The sequence below is a fragment of the Lynx rufus genome, unplaced genomic scaffold (assembly GCF_022079265.1).
Source record: "Lynx rufus isolate CCGP_SWC_20201006 ecotype Redwood Valley unplaced genomic scaffold, mLynRuf1.p SCAF_4, whole genome shotgun sequence".
NCBI lineage: Eukaryota > Metazoa > Chordata > Mammalia > Carnivora > Felidae > Lynx > Lynx rufus.
The window spans coordinates 7,775,351-7,791,264 of NW_025814856.1; the positions used below are offsets into that span (position 1 = coordinate 7,775,351).

General features: G+C 55.6%; 2 protein-coding genes across 4 annotated transcripts; both read left to right on the forward strand.

Annotated features, from left to right (window-relative positions):
- The first annotated feature begins 2,003 nt into the window (after window positions 1-2,003).
- On the forward strand, window positions 2,004-8,696 carry PLPPR2 (phospholipid phosphatase related 2). Of its 3 annotated transcripts, none has more exons than XM_047097099.1 (9): window positions 2,004-2,070; window positions 2,824-2,903; window positions 3,572-3,760; window positions 3,880-4,015; window positions 4,851-5,122; window positions 6,049-6,225; window positions 6,798-6,920; window positions 7,218-7,269; window positions 7,403-8,696. In XM_047097099.1, exons 2-9 carry the CDS (start codon window positions 2,838-2,840, stop codon window positions 7,744-7,746), a joined length of 1,359 nt encoding a protein of 452 aa, XP_046953055.1. In that variant the 5' UTR covers window positions 2,004-2,070; window positions 2,824-2,837; the 3' UTR covers window positions 7,747-8,696. The 3 variants fall into 3 exon arrangements, with proteins under 3 accessions (XP_046953055.1, XP_046953057.1, XP_046953056.1); XM_047097101.1 differs by having other exon boundaries at window positions 6,798-6,904; window positions 7,403-7,532; XM_047097100.1 differs by lacking the exon at window positions 2,004-2,070 and having other exon boundaries at window positions 2,405-2,903.
- A 4,930-nt stretch (window positions 8,697-13,626) lies between these two features.
- On the forward strand, window positions 13,627-15,264 carry SWSAP1 (SWIM-type zinc finger 7 associated protein 1). Its single transcript, XM_047095735.1, has 2 exons — window positions 13,627-13,875; window positions 14,600-15,264. The coding sequence occupies exons 1-2, from the start codon at window positions 13,627-13,629 to the stop codon at window positions 15,101-15,103; spliced, it is 753 nt and encodes a 250-aa protein (XP_046951691.1). The 3' UTR covers window positions 15,104-15,264.
- Window positions 15,265-15,914: the final 650 nt, after the last annotated feature.

Consider the following 15,914-nt stretch of genomic DNA (forward strand, 5'->3'; position numbering starts at 1 on the left):
TGGACTTGCTCCTGCTGCTTCCTATGCCTGAGAATGATCCTCAACACCCCCCCACCCCCCGCCGCTTCCCCACCCTACTTTACTTCCCAGGGTTGGGGGCGGTGTGGAGACCCCAGAGGCTGTTCAGGATATATGGGCTTAGGGTCAGGGGACAGAGTGAGGCCAGATTTAGTATATAACAAAGTCAGGGGTCAGTCTGTCCAGATAAGAGTGTCCAGACGGGCTCGTTATACTAGCCACCAGAGTTCCTTTCGGGGGGGGGGGGGCAGGCCATCCAGCCTGCTGCCTGTACTGCCCCAAAGGGGAAACTGAGGCACCGGGAGAGGGTCGAGGCCCAGGGTCACCCTCTCACACCCTGCCCTCCTCTTCCCCTCAGCGCCCCCACCACCTAGTTCTCCCTCCACCTGCAGCCCTCATTCCCTCCCGAATTTGTTCTAACGCTCTTGGTCCCCAAGAGCAACGGTGGTGGCCCCGCCCGACCATGCTGATAAGACGCCTCGAGTCCCCGCCTCACAGGGTTATGCAAATGAGGCGCCCGGAGGCCCCGCCCCTCGCCCCTTCGCTGAGTCTGCGCGGCTCGGCGGGGCCGACGGAGTCTCCCATCTCCGCGTCCGCCCGCCGGGCCTGCCGTCCGTCTGTTCGTCCTGCTGCCCGGGTGACTTCTAAGCGGAGCGGGGGCTCAGGCGGTGACAGCCTCGACCCGGTGAGGGAGAGGGGCTTGGGGCGCCCCCTGCTCCCCCCCCACCCCTCGCGGGCTTCCGATCCTCGGTCTGTCTGTCTGGCCAAGGTTCAGTTTCTGCGGGTCGGGTCCCCTGTGGGTCCAGCCCAGGGAGGGGGAGGGGAGGCAGTGAGCTGGGGCTCGCGGACCGGGTTCGGGGAGGGGAGCGTGGAGAGGGGACCCCGGACCCGAGAAGCCAAGCGGCGGTGGTGAGGGTGACTGTTGATTGTGTGGTTGTCATTATGTATCAGTGTGTGGTTGTGTAACTGCAATTGTGTGGCTTTGGCGATGCCTGTGTGGCGCGCGTGTGACTGTCTCTTGGGGCTGTCGTTGTGTGGCTGTCGTCACGGGGTATCACTCTGAGGGTGTGTGTGGCTGTGTGGTTGTGTGCACATGACTGCCATTGTGTGTTCCTCCTGATGGTGTGGGGGGCCCATTTCTATGTTTCAGTGTGGCGGTGATCACGCGCCTCTCTTGTGTGGCTCGGCGTGCAAATCCGTGTCACGGTCCGTATATGTGCCCTTGTGTAGCCGTGTGGCTGAGCTGGTGGATGACATCGTCTCCTATGAGTGTCCGCGTGGATGAGAGATGGTTAATGTGCGTGGCTGTCATCGAGTGCCTGGCAATTGGGGGCGTGACGCTGTGCCCGGCCGATGACCCCCACTGTGTGTGGTGACTCTTTCGGATGTGGCTCCGAAGTGTGCTGCGAGTATGTCCCTGACGATGGGGGGCGGGGGTGAGCGCTTGTGTGGGGCTGTATGCGGGGCTGCGAAATGTGTGAAGGGCCTCCTCTTGTGTCCCTGAGTCTGTGTGTGTGTGTGTGGGGGGGGGGGGATTGTTTGATCTGTGTGGGTGTCTGTGACAGGCCGTGTGCACACTGTGCCGTGTGTGTGAGTGTACCGTTGTGTGCGAGTGGGTGTTGGGCACCTGTCTGAATGAGCAGGCCCGTCTTGTTCACCACAAGCCAAGTGCCTAAAACCCGGCAGGCCCTGGATTCCTGTTTGTGGGATGGACAAACGCCGTGCTGTGTGTGTGGTGTTGGCCACGGAGGCTGTGGCTGAGTTGTGTACCCTAGGGATGCCGGCACGTGTGGTTGTGTCTCTGGAAGGGTGAGGGGCCGTGGCCAGGTGCGCATCTGAGATATCTGGTGACCCTTACCCCACATGTCACACTGCAGAGCAAGCTGCGTGGATGGGGCACTGGACCCAGAGTGCCTACCCTCACCTTCCTGGGCCTCAGTTTCCACCTCTGTGCAATGGGGTTGACCATCCCCGTCCTGCTGGCCGCCAGGAGCGGCTGTGAGTCTGTGGGTGTGGCGGAGGCCTGTGGGAAGCCATAGGGCCTTTTCACAGGTGAGGTCAGCCCGGGAGAACGGGTCGAGCAGGTGTGGCTGTGTTGGCCCCTCCGTGCTGGGGACTGAGGTTACATATTGGGGGGAGGGGGCTTGTTGGGAGAAGATAGCCCCCTCATGATCCAGAGAAGCAGACAGGCTGGGAAGAGGGGGAGAGGGAGAGGCAGCTGGGAGAGAAGGAGGGCCTGGCCATCAGCCCAAACTAGTTAGGCACAGCCCATGGGGACAGGAGAGAGAGGCTCCTATGGGCCATGGGGGAAGGCGTTTAGAGGAGGAGCCTGGGAGGGGTGGGGGCCACGGAGCATGGGGGTCCCTTGTAAAGCACACGGAGAAAGAGGATGGGGTCCCCTAAAAACCAGCGGGGGCCTAGATCCCTTCTAAATGGATCCTTCTCTGTGGGGGAGGGGTCCCATTAAGCGGAAGAAGCCTCCTCCAGAGGCCGAGGGGAGGTGACCTACAGGGTAAGGAGGAAGGCCCTCCTAAAAGGCATGGGGTCTGAATCTCCTCTGTGGGCTGTCGGGGGAGACCACTGGAGAACCTCTGGGATCCCTGGCAGAGGCTGACCGCTGGTTGGGTCGGGGGAGGCCGGAGCCTCCAACGGGCAGCGTCCTGGATGTCCAGAGTCCGGGCCAGGAGGCTCAGTGGGTGGAGCCGGGACTCCTTTGTGGTAGTGTTGGGGCCTAAGGGGCCCAGGCGACCAGAGCCTCCCCCTGGGCCCCGCCCTGGCCGCCCCATTCCCTCCCCACCTCCGCAGGCCCGGCCTTCACCATGGCAGGAGGGAGACCTCAGCTGAAGAGGAGTTTCTCCATCATTCCCTGCTTTGTCTTCGTGGAGGTGAGGAACCCGGGAACTCTCTGCCTGCGCCTGCGTGCCCCCCTGACTCGCTCCCAGACCCTCAGCGGGGAGGAGGTGCGTTCAGGAGCCACACTCCCAGAGTTCGAATCCCGCTCTGTCCATCCTTCCCGCAGAACCCTGGGTACCTCGCATACCCTGCTCTCGAGCCTCAGTTTCCTTGTCTGTCAAATAGGCACATAGAGTCCCTTTCTCCTAGCGTGGTTATGAAGGTAAAACGTATTGTAATTCACGGATGAGGGTTAGTATGACACCCCCAGCAAGGATTGTACTATTATCTTCTCCCCTGTTGGTCTGTCCTCCCCCCACCGACTGACCCTTCTCTCTGGTCTGAGCCCTGGCCCAGTCCTCACTCTCGCTCTCCCTAATCTCATCTCCTCTTTCCTTCCCATTCCATGAGTCCCTTCTCTTTCTCTTCTCCCTTCCCCTCCCCTCCTCTCCCACCTCTCCCACCTTCTGTTTCCATCTTTTTGTGTCTGCGAGTCCCTGACCATTCTCCACCTCTCTCTCGCTCTCTCTCACCCTTTTTATCTCTCTCAGTCTTGATCTCTCTGTCTCTCTCCCCCCCATCTCTGTCTCTCACCACGGCCCCAGCTTGGACCTGACCCTGTCTCTTCTCTCTCTGTCTCTCCGCCATGACTGGGTGGCAGTCAGTGCTTCTGGGCATCGTGGTCCTGCTCGCTTACCGCCTGGAGTTCACGGACACCTTCCCCGTGCACACCCAGGGGTTCTTCTGCTATGACAGTACCTATGCGAAGCCTTACCCGGGGCCTGAGGCTGCCAGCCGAGTGCCTCCTGCTCTCATCTATGCCCTAGTCACTGCTGGGCCCACCCTCACGGTGAGACTGGGGGTAGCCTTGGGCAGGCCCAGGCAGCGGGAGGGCGAGGTGGAGGGGTTGGGGTGGGGGGAGGGTTGGATTTGAAGGCCAGGAAGACCCTGCCTTGATCTTGCCCACAGATCCTGCTGGGGGAGCTGGCGCGTGCCTTTTTCCCCGCGCCACCCTCCGCCGTCCCCATCATCGGGGAGAGCACCATCGTGTCAGGGGCCTGCTGCCGCTTCAGCCCCCCACTGCGGAGGCTGGTCCGCTTCCTGGGTGAGTGACATGGCCGGCCGGTCGGCTGTGCAAAGGAAACATGGGCCAGATTCAGCCATAATAAGAAGTTTATAGGGCAGAGGGCCTAGAACTCTCATGACGGTGACTTCCTGGAGCAAAAGGGGACTTGGGCTGAGGCCAGGCATGATGGGGGTTCTAGGGACATGGGTGGGGCCTAAGCCAACCATGATGGCAACCGAGAGGGCTCCCAGATTGCTACAGGGAGAATCTCAAGGCAAAAAAGGGGGACACAGGCCCAGCCCAAATACCATCCCACCTTCCACCGCACCCTGAACAGGACGGTGAGATCCCACTGTGCTTTAAGGGCGATCCCAGCCACAAGTGGCAGAGAAATGTAGGAGAGGGGCAGAGCTCATCCCAAACGGTGGCGTCTGTGACAGAAGGCTACAGATACAGCTCTGGCTAATTGTTCGTCCGGGGAAAAAGCGATCGACTCAGTGAGTCCAGGACAGGTGCAGAAAGGCCCAGAAATGCCATCAGGATAGTCCTAGGAGGTTCCAGGCATAGGCCCAATCCTGATGTAATGCTGTTGAGGGGTCCTGGGCCTGGATATATGGGGGTCCCAGGGGCGGACCCCCTCCTGATATGGCAGCAATCCAAGAGAGAGGCAAGATGCTCAGAGTGCCATCAAGGGAAGAGGACCTTGGCCCAGCTGTAATGTGATATGGCTTTAGAGGGAATCTCAGCTGTGCTTTAATGACGGTCGCAGCAGCAAGGAGACAGGACACCCAGATGAGCCATAGGGGCTCGCAGGAGGCGGGCCCCTGGCATCTCAGGGGCCCAGCATGAACCCTGTCTCCCACCCCACCCCCAGGGGTCTACTCCTTCGGCCTCTTCACCACAACCATCTTCGCCAACGCTGGGCAGGTGGTGACCGGAAACCCCACACCGCACTTCCTGTCCGTGTGTCGCCCCAACTACACGGCCCTGGGCTGCCCACCGCCTTCGCCCGACAGGCCGGGGCCCGACCGCTTCGTCACCGACCAGGGTGCCTGTGCCGGCAGCCCCAGCCTGGTGGCCGCTGCGCGCCGTGCCTTCCCCTGCAAGGATGCTGCCCTTTGCGCCTACGCGGTCACCTACACAGCGGTGAGCCCCAAAATAGGGGCACAAAAGTGGGGGGGGGCGGCCAGTGGGCAGGAGGCCACCCTGGGCTGGAGCCTCTGATTCCTTCCCAGGGTAAGGTCATGCCCCGGTGCTGTGACACGGTCCCTAGGGTGGCCCCACCCCTCTGGATGGCCGGTCCCAGAGTCTGAGTTTATTGCTGTGTTCGTGACTGCCCCTTTTGGGTCTGGCCACGCTGCCTGACCCAGGAATGCTGTACTCAAAGGAGGCTGTTGGCTCCGCCCTGCGGGACCAAAACGCTGTTCCTGGAACACTGGACTCCGTTTCCGGGAGCCTAGCCATGTCCCCATGGTGCTACAGGTGCTAGATACTGGCTGGGAGACTGGACAGAGGTGCTTTCAACTTGGTCCCCTGGAGTCTTTTTGTCCTTGCCCTTTGTTGATCTGGCCATGTCCCTGACTTGACCCACCGGGACTTCCTTTGTCCCCTGCTTTTCCCTGGTTCGCACCTCCTGTTGCTTTGACTCCTTTTTCCGGTGTTCATGACTAGCTTCTATTCTTGTCAGTGGTCCGGGGCTTTGGGGATTCCACCTCCTGGAGTTCTTGGACCTGCCCCCTGAGCCTTGACTACACCCTTTGGGCCTGAAGCTTTGTGTTAACCTAGCAAGCGTCTTCCCCGGTCTCTGACTGGTCCTGGGGAGACCTGGGCCCCAGACTCTGTCCTCTGCTCTTTGGTGCCCTGGCCACTCCCCCATCCCTGCAAGGGCCCACTGGGAGTTCACGACTCCGTTCCCGAACTCCCGTTCCCCTGATTCTGTTCCCTGGAGCCCCTGGCCGCAGCCTCTTGCCCCAACGCCGTTCCTAGAGATTCTGGCCACGCCCCCAGCCCGGAATGCCGCATCCGGGTTCGGCAAACTGCACTGTGTCCCCTGACTGGTTCGGCTCCTGCAGATGTACGTGACGCTTGTGTTCCGAGTGAAGGGCTCCCGCCTGGTCAAACCCTCGCTCTGCCTGGCCCTGCTGTGCCCCGCCTTCCTGGTGGGCGTGGTCCGCGTGGCCGAGTACCGCAACCACTGGTCTGACGTGCTGGCCGGCTTCCTGACAGGCGCTGCCATCGCAACCTTTCTGGTGAGCCATCCATCCCGATACGGGAGACCCTCTGTCAGCTCTGACCCAAGAAGCAGGACCACATGATAGTGAAGGGTGTGGCCTCTGTGTGACCTTGGGCAAGTCCCTTACCCTCACCCTGCCTAGATGTTCTTCTCATCTGTGAAATGGGATAACAGGACGAGGGTAAGTAGAGTGAGGTCCTCGCTATGAATGCAGAATTTAAGGGGGGCACCAAAACACTCGGTAATCAAGGAAGATAATGTCTTAATGAAATATTTTTAAAAATCACAATGAGTGCAAAAACACATAATGTCCCAAGCATCGAAAACTTAAAGACAGGATCAGATCCTGCCCTTGCACGACTTAGCTTTATTTGTCTCGCCCTAGTCGTGGCCCTGTGGGATAAATAATAATAGTACCTACCTCTTAGTAAAGTAGAAAGAACAGGGCCTGGCACATAAATGTACTGCTAAAATGTTAACTGAGGTTAACTGAGCCTCAGTTTCCCGATCCGAAAACTGGGGATGGTATTTACACAATGCCTACAGTATTGGCTTCAGGCTTCGAATGCACCTCTCCCTCTGCCCCAGGTCACCTGCGTTGTACACAACTTCCAGAGCCGGCGGCCCTCTGGCCGAAGGTTCTCCCCCTGGGAAGACCTGGGCCAAGCCCCCACCATGGACAGCCCCCTCGAAAAGTTAAGTGTGGCCCAGGTAAGGGGGGCCGGGGTCTGCTCCCGGCTGGAGAGGGTGGTGGGTGGAGGGGGACCAAGGAGGCAAGGAATTCGGGCAAGAGGTGGGGGTCTCTGGGCCACAGGGAGGTAAAGGGATTGCTCGTCTTTGTGGACCTGGGTCCTGGGGGACAGTCACACAAAATAGAAGAATGTGTCATGGTTAATCTGGAAAACTCTAGTCTTTTCCATTGGGCTCTCTGCCCAAAGAGCCCCTCATGGCTGTGGCCGGTGGGGCCCAGGGGGCCGCTAGCCCCTTCCCTCTGCCTCTTTGTCTCAGGAACCCGAGGCCTGCAGGCCGCATTCGACACCGGCACGGCTCACCCCATCCAGTGAGTGTCGAGGGGGTGGGGGGATAACCGGGGGGACTGCCAGGTCCCAGTCACTGCCACAGAGGTCTCGCCTATGCTCTCGTGGCCCCCTCCCAAGCTTTCTGATCCCCTGACCTCTGACCCTGACCCCCAGAGTCGCAGAACTGTGCCCGCCGTGGCCACCTGATCCCCAGCTGCGTGTCCTCCAGGGCTCCAGCCATGTGTTCGTCGCCCCGTGTGCCCCGCCCTCGATTGAGGTCTGAGCCGACGCCCCTGCCTCTGCCCCTGCCCCTGCCAGCACCAACCCCCAGCCAGGGCCCCTCACCCTCCTCCCCTGGGCCTGGGGGGCCGGGTGGGGGTGGTGGACGTGGTCGGAAGCTGCTTCTGCCCACACCCCTGCTTCGGGACCTGTACACCCTTAGTGGACTCTATCCCTCCCCCTTCCACCGGGACAACTTCAGCCCTTACCTGTTTGCCAGCCGTGACCACCTGTTGTGAGGCCCCACCACCCACCCAGAATCTTCCAGGTCCCCATTCCTTCCCTGCCACACGTGAGTGTGCGTGTGCCATGTGAGTGCCAAAGCCCCCTGTGCACAAACCAGCCAGGCCTAGATGTTAGAGGCTGGCTGGAAGGACATTTGGGGGGCCCCTGCCTCTCTTGCCCTCTGGAACATCCAAGTGGGCATAACTGGGAGGTGGGCCCTTGCCCCCAGGATGGCTCTTTTAGGGCCCAAACCTGACCCCATTGGCCATTGCTGAGCCAATGGGAGTCCCCAGTTCTAAAACTTCTACTCAAAAGGAGTTTACTCCAGCCAATGGAGCCTCCCCTCACGTCTTAGAATCCTCGGGCAAGAGGGTAACTCCAGTTTGTGTTCAGTGTCTGAACAACCAATAGGAGTCCTTGGTTTTCAGAACTTCTAGGATGGGTGGGTATGATTCCAGTCAATGGGGGACCGCCAATGTCTAAGCATGTGCAGAGGAGAGGAGGGAGATGGGGTCATCCTGTGTCATTGGGTCCTCTCTCAGAATCAGAGAGTCCAGCTGGAGAATGGGGGGCAGGCTCCCCCGTGGCAGGGTTCTTGGAGCACCCCTTCCTCTCTCAGCCCCTCCCCCATGTGCAACCTCTCACTCAGTCCCTCCTAACTCCCAACGTACACAGGGCTTGCCCCAGTTCAGAGGTTTTGGGGTTCAGGGTGCTGTCTCTCCCCTTGTCTGTGCCCAGGTCACCTCAAACCCCTCTGTTATTAGGGCTGTGGGAGGGACTTTTTTTGCCTTGGAGTCTGTCCCTGTTCTTTACACTGCCCCCCACCCCGGGCTCCAGCCTCATGCAGATGTGCCATCATGGGGGGCTTGGGTGGAGCAGAGAGGGCTCCCCTGCCCCAGGCAGCCAAAGGCAGTGGGCAGAGGAGATACTGCCCCCCTTTCCTGCCCCCACCTTATCTTTAATAAAGACCTGTTTGTAACAGAAGTTTGGCCACCTGCCTTCCTCCTCCCCCAGGTGTTGGGGTGTGGAAGACTTTAATTGTGGGTCTGTAGGTGAGGTTGGGCGAGGGTTTATTGTCACAGCGTATCTGAGAGGGATGTGGAAAAGCAGTGTGGGGCCATTGAGCCAGCGGCTTGGGTTTAAATCCTGGCTCAGCATTTCCTGGTCGCGTGACTTCAAGAAAGTTAATTAACCTCTCCGTTCTCTTGTTTCTTCATCTGTCAAACGCAGACAGTGCCACATGTAAGGCACATAAACACATGGTGAGCAGCCTCACACGACCGCCTCCTCCAGGCAGTTGGCCTGTTTTTGACTATGGTCAGGTGCAAGAGGACCTGGGGAATAGGGTGAGGGCACTAGGACCCCCATGCCAAAACCTGGCTTCATGGATGAGAGCAAGGGTTCTGACTGTGAGGTTGGGCTGAGACCCAACCCTTGAGGACCCAGTGGAAACCAGGAGGGTAGGAGGGGCATGGAGGTACAGACCTCCCCACAACCCACTGCAGGTCTGGGGGGCTTCAGACAGGCCATTCGGGCCATGGAGTTATTCCGGAGCCAGGAAAGGGTTATCTGCTTCCCTTCCCCCCTTATTTCATTCATTCATTCATTCATTCACTCACTCATTCACTCATTCATTCAACAAACACTATGGATCAGCTACTGTGTGCCAGGTTCTGTGTAGTTAGGCACAGAGGTTGTAGCAGTGAACAGAAGAGACACAAATTTCTGCCATCAGGAAGCTAATATTCTAACATGTGAGAGACAGACAACAAGATAAATACACTAGACACAGAGTCACAACTCCAAATTTCAAAAATGTCTGAAAACCAAACTTCTTTCATAGCTCATTTGTGGCAAAGCCTGACCTTTACTGACATACAGTTATTATAGCTTTTATTTACTGAACTTTATGTGAATATTCTTTTTTAAATAAAGTTTATTTATTTATTTTTAAGAGAGAGGGAGAGAGAGAATCCCAAGCAGGCTCCATGCTATCAGTGCAGAGCCCGATGCGGGGCTTGAACCCATGGACTGTGAGATCATGATCTGAGCCAAAATCGAGAACTGGAGGCTTAATCATTTGAGTCACCCAGGTGCCTTTTGATTTGAACATTCTCATGTTTCATTGCAGATAAAGGAAATTGTTTGATTTTGAGATGTTATCCCAGGCCCCACTAGGATGTTATGCAATACATAGTATTTATACCATAGTACCTTTCAAAAAAGATCTGAAGAATTCTGAATTCCAAATTCTAGGATCAAGGATTTAGGTCAGGGTTTGGGATCTCTGATACATTAGATATTGACAAGCGATAGGAGAAAATTCCAGCTAGAGAGGACAATGGACACCTTTGGGATGGGAACAGAGCTTGCAATTTAAAGAGGCATAAAGGGGAGCCTGAGTGGCTGAGTTGGAGAAGCATCTGACTCTTGATCTCAGCTCAGGTCTTGATCTCAGGGTCATGAGTTCAGGTCCCATGTTGGTCTCTGCACTGAGCGTGAAGACTAGTTAAAAAATAAATAAAATATAGATAGGTAGGTAGATATAAAGAGTTCAGGCCCTGAGTTGGGCTCTACGCTGGGCGTGAAGCCTGCTTATAAACAAACAAAAGCATGAGGAGGGAGGGAGAGAGCCTTGTAAATAGGCAGGGGGGAAGGAACGTTTGAGGCAGAGGGAACAGCAAGCACCAAAGCTCTGAGGTGGAAACCAACCCCCTGTGTTCAGGGACCAGTGAGGAGACCTGTGCAGCCGGAGCTGAACGAGGCAGGGGGCAGATAGGAGAGGAGGTGGGGTAGGTGGCAGGGCTGATTGTGGGCCATGGGGAATTATATGGGGGCATGAGAGGGCTTAAGGCAGAGGAGAGAGAGAATCACGGAGCCCTCTTCCTCACCGAACAGAGCTTCTATTTCCAGGGATCCCACCCCTGAGACCTTGGTTCCTTCTGTTACACAGCTACCTCCACACGGGCCAGGAAAGAAGCAAAACTTCAGCACAGCGGACAGCGTTCCAGCCAACCCGGCTAGCGCTGTCCGTGGTTCTGAAACCAAGAGCTGGCTAAGAAAGGGTAAAGTGAAGGCTGCCGGACACAAAGAAGTGTTTGGGCCTGCTAGAGGGGGTGGAGACGGCCGACCTTACCTTGTCCACACCCCATCCCAGGATGGATAATTTTAGGTAGAAAACCCAGACCAAGGTATATGTACTTACTCAAAAGATTTGTTGACATGCCCTGTACGCTTCACAGAATCTCAAACTCAACCAAAACTGAATTCTGGTTTATCATGCAAGTCAGACCACAACCTACCTCTGCTCAAAACCTCTCATGGCTGGTTCCCATGCATCCTGGTAAAAGTCAAAGTGCTCCCAGTGTCTCAGGGCCTTTGCACTTGCAGGTGCCTCCACTTGGAATGCTCTCCCTCCGTGCTCTACATGGCTTACTCTCTCAGCTCCTTCAAGCCTCTTCTCAAACGTCACCTTCTCATTGAGACCTGCCCCCTCCACCACCCTCTTTAAAATGGCAAGAAACAAACAACTGGTCCTTTCAGCTTTTTTCCCCCCCTGGGCAAAATTTTTTGCATACACTTATCCACTCATAGACTACTTAAACTCCTCTTTATGCTTAGTGGCCATTATCTTCCCCCTCACTAGGATGTCAGGTCCACGAGGACAGAGACTTCTTTGTCTTTTTACTGCTGAAGCCCCAGGGCCTAAAACAGGGTCCGACACACAGTAGGTCCTCAATAAAATTTTGTTAAATGAATTATTTAATCACGTGACGCTGAAAAACAAGGGAGAAACACAGACTGACTGAGATGTCTACTCCCCAGTCTCCTCACCCTTTGGTCCTCCCTCCCAGGACCTTCTCTGTGGTAAAAGTCCTTCCATCGGGATATGAAGACAGGCTTCTGAGAAAAGAAAGAAGTACTGTGTGTACAAGAAACATGCCAAACCTCTGCATCTCTGCCAACGTACTCAGTCTACACTTATGAGCACCTGCTGTGTGCTGAGTACTGTTCTAGGAGCTGGGGGCCCAGCAGTGAACAAAAGAAAGAACCTCCCTGGTGGAGCTGACATTCTAGTGAGGAGAGAGGCAAGAAGAACAAGACATTGGAAATGATAAGTTATTTGAAAACAAAGACGGTGAAGCCGTTAAAAAGTGTAGGGCGTGCAATTTTACACAGGTGATCAGGGAAAGCCTCTGTAACGAGGTGATATTTGACCATGACCTGAATGGTGTGGGAAAATGAGCCACAGGGATATTTGGGAGCTGAGTTCCCTCAGCAAGGGAATAGTGAGTGCAATGGGGCTGTGTTTGACATGCTCTTGTGTACGTAACTGCACGACGACGTGATATAATGTGTCACTACTGGGTGTTTGTGCATTTGGAGTGTTGCGAAGTGAGGTGAATCATGGTTGTGCATCTGCTGCGGGGGGATTGAGGTGATGCCTCTGACAAGGAATGCAACACGGTGGTGTGTGTGTGTGTGTGTGTGTGTGTGTGTACAGAAAGAGCTGCAGTCACATTAGCTAAGGAAATGTGTCTGGGTGTGTGCGTGTGCGTGTGTAATAGCAATGGTATGGTTGTATCAGAGTGTGTTCTTGTGTGTGTGCAAGGGAAAGAGTGTGGGGACATAAGTGTGAGAGAAAGTGTGTATGGGATGTTTTGTGTTAGGATAGGGCTGTGAGCATGTGGGTGATGGGGCTTTTGAAAGTGGAATATAGGCAGAGATGCGTGTGGGTGTGCGCGCGCACACGTGTGTAAGGGGGGGGGGTGTGTGAGGTGCCCAGCTGTGTGGGTGGATGTATTGCGGGATGTGGCGGATCTGTTTTCTGGCCCCAGAGGGAGAGAGAAAGCCCAGGAAATATCAGTTCCACCCCGCCCCTGTGTCTCCTGGCAACAGCACCACTTTGAAGTTACCAGGAGAGAGTTGCCAGGGCAACAGGGGTGATTGGCAGCTCTGGGGCGAGGTCTGGGTGAGGAGACCCAGCCAACCCTCACTTAACCACTCACGTTGTTTCTCCTCTCCCAGTTTCTCAAAAATCCTATCTTCCTTTCTTCACTCATTCATTTAACAAGCATATATTGAAAATCTGCAACCATCTAGTCACTGTTCTGGGCGCTGGAGACACCTAAGTGAACAAGACAAACAAGGTCCCCTGCCTTGGCTGTCCCTTAGTCTCCCACCCCCTGTCTTTTTGTCTCTCCTGGTGCTTCTTTGATCTATGGTCATGCCCACCCCACTTATTCCAAGCAAAACCCAAGGAGCCCCCAGGCCAATAAGGAAACCGGTTGAGATTCCTCTTCTCACAGACCCTCAGAGACGGCTGCTGATGTTTTGCACGTGAATGTTCCTGAGCCTGCAAGCCTCCAACACAGCTTGTGCAGATACTAAGGTGCAGAGGGAGAGACAAGCACACAAGTGCCTCCCTCCCTCACTTCCTCAGTTGTCATTGGGTGACATCAGCAGAAACACACACAGACAACATTCCCATCACAATAGTCCTCTGAGATAGCACGAGCTCCATTTTATAGGTGAGCAGACTGAGGCTAGGAGACTTTAAGTAATGTGTCAGTGATTCGGGCCTGCTTCTTCCAACTCTCAACCCTTGTATGTGTCTAATTAGCTGATTAATTCACAATAGTAATATTCGCGTTGCTTCCTTCAGCGGACTCGCACAAGGGAAGGGCAATCTCTCCTTCAAGCGCCTCTATACCTCCTCCCTCAGACTGTTATTTGCCCCTTCACCAGGGGAGGAGCCAGTAAAGGCCGATCTAACTTTGATGGCAGATCCATGGGCCAATGGAGACGCTAAGTGCATTGTAACCAATGAGACCTCGGCTTGGGCGGGATTAAGGGCAGGAAAGGGCCGCTGACTGGACAGGAGTATCTTACGAATGGCGGAGACGCTGAGGCGGGTGCTAAACCTAGGCACCTCAGCAAGGTCCGGGGAGGAGGATACAGCTGAGGCTGGACCGCCTTTGCTGCTGCTCGGCGGCCCAGGGTCTGGAAAGACAGCGCTGCTATTCGCGGCGGCCCTGGAAGCGGCAGGAGAGGGCCGAGGCCCCGTCCTCTTTCTGACTCGAAGGCCTCTTCAAAGCCTGCCCCGCGGGACTGGCGCAGCACTCGACCCCCTGCGGCTACAGGTAACCGAGGGGCGGGACCGGAGGCGGGCTAGTTAGTACTGGGCGAATTGAGGATTGAGTGACAGGTGGACAGACCAATGGAGGAGAAGAAGGAAGAGCGAGCCTTAGCGGCCATTGTGGGGCGGAGTCATGAATGCGCGGGGCGGAATAATAGGGGCGGGACCGTAGGAAGCTTTGTTAAGATTGGGAAACCGTTTGGTGAGGGGGTGGAGTTAGCGAAGAAAGGCGGTGCCCAACGGGTGGGGTTAGTGAGGGGGTGAGTAAGGGGTGGGGCTAAACCTGAGTCCAGTTTGAACGCCAGCTTTTCCTTTGGAGCCGATCAGGAGGTCCGACTAAGAACGCTATGGGCAGGTTTTCCGTGGAAAGATTGCCTTAGATACTTGGTAAGAAAAACATACCTTGTTCCTAGCTAACACCGGGCAGTGATAAATGCGGGATAAAAAACGGGGGTGGGCGCAGAGCATGTGACTCTTGAGCATGTTGAGTTCCAGCCCCACATTTGGCATAGATGACTTAAAAATAAAATCGTGTTATTAAAGAAAAGGGTGGTGAGTGGGTACGAATTGAAGAGCATGCGGCCATTCCGAACTGCTTCACTCGGAACCAGCTGTCTGGGGTCTGAGAGCCTAGTGCAGGGAAGTATATACAAGGAAGCAGGGCAGCTCTAGCTTGGAGCCTGCCTTCCTGAGCTGAATCTGGCCGTTTCCTTTTTTCCAACCTCTAGAAGATCCGCTTCCAGTACCCACCCTCAACCCATGAACTCCTTCAGCTTCTGTGCTCTGCCCATGAGGCCCGCGGTCCAGCCCCCTCCCTGCTGCTACTGGATGGCCTTGAGGAGTACCTAGTGGAAGACCAGGGACCCCAGGACGCCGCCTACCTGGCTGCGCTGCTTCTGGACACAGCTGCCCACTTCAGCCACCAGACTGGGCCTGGCCAGGGCTGTGGGCTCGTTGTGGCCCTACAGACCCAAGAGGAGGGAGTCAGTGGAGATGCCCTGCAGGTGTCACTGCTCCAGCGGTATTTCCCTGCCCAGTGCTGGCTGCGGGCAGAGACACCAGCCCCAGGACAGCACCGCCTCCGAGCCTGCCTGGATCCAGGTGGGCTGGGGCCTCGGGCAGAGTGGTGCGTGGCTTTCCGACCAAATGGAGAGATGACAATCACCCCGTGGCCTACCCAGGCTGGTAACCTCAGCTTAGACAAAGGGTCAAGCTCTGGAGGCCAGCCTTGAGCTTTGGTGTGTGACAACCTCTCTATGCCTCAGTTTCCCATGCCTGGAATACTTACTTCAGGGACACATGCAGATTCAAAGACCTAAAGGATATAAAATGCTTTTTCTCATTTAAAAGCAGCATTATCAGGGAACCTGGGTGGCTCAGTTGGTTAAATGTTGGACTCTTGATTTTGGCTCAGGTCATGATCTCATGGTTCGTGGGATCGAGCCCCACGTCGAGCTCTGCACTGACATCATGGAGCCTACTTGGGATTCTCTCTCTCTCTCTCTCTCTCTCTCTGCCCTTCCCCCACTCCCTCTCTCTCAAAATAAATAAATAAACTTAAAAAAAAATAAAAATAGCATTATCATGAACCTGTTCTGCCCAATTAACATTGTTGAATTTTGCTGTTTTGAACTTTATAAAAAGTTTCATGATAAATGTAATCTTCTGAGACTTCCTTCTTCTCCCACTCAACATTATCATTTAAGATGAGGCCAGTTTTGGGGTGCCTGGGTGGCTCAGTCGGTTAAGTGGCCGATTTCGGCTCAGGCCGTGATCTTGCGGTCCATGAGTTCGAGGCCCGCATCGGGCTCTGTGCTGACAGCTTGGAGCCTGGAGCCTGCTTCAAATTCTGTGTCTCCCCTCTCTCTCTGCCCCTTCCTTATTCGCACTTTGTCTTTCAAAAATGAATAAATGTTAAAAATTTTTAAAGAGATTAGGCCACTTTTTAGTTCACTGCTTTCTCCCTACTTCATATGGTTCCATGGGTGACCATATCCCAATTTATTCATCAAATGGACATATCTGCTGCTATGAACATTCTTG

What these genes read in the sequence shown, in the direction of transcription:
- PLPPR2 (XM_047097099.1), top strand. Translation starts at nt 2,838, where the DNA reads ATGGCAGGAGGGAGACCTCAGCTGAAGAGGAGTTTCTCCATCATTCCC. An exon ending in CCTGCTTTGTCTTCGTGGAG is followed by an intron (nt 2,904 to 3,571) that starts GTGAGGAACCCG and finishes ACTGGGTGGCAG; the next exon opens with TCAGTGCTTCTGGGCATCGT. An exon ending in AAAAGTTAAGTGTGGCCCAG is followed by an intron (nt 6,921 to 7,217) that starts GTAAGGGGGGCC and finishes TCTTTGTCTCAG; the next exon opens with GAACCCGAGGCCTGCAGGCC.
- SWSAP1 (XM_047095735.1), top strand. Translation starts at nt 13,627, where the DNA reads ATGGCGGAGACGCTGAGGCGGGTGCTAAACCTAGGCACCTCAGCAAGG. An exon ending in TCGACCCCCTGCGGCTACAG is followed by an intron (nt 13,876 to 14,599) that starts GTAACCGAGGGG and finishes TCCAACCTCTAG; the next exon opens with AAGATCCGCTTCCAGTACCC.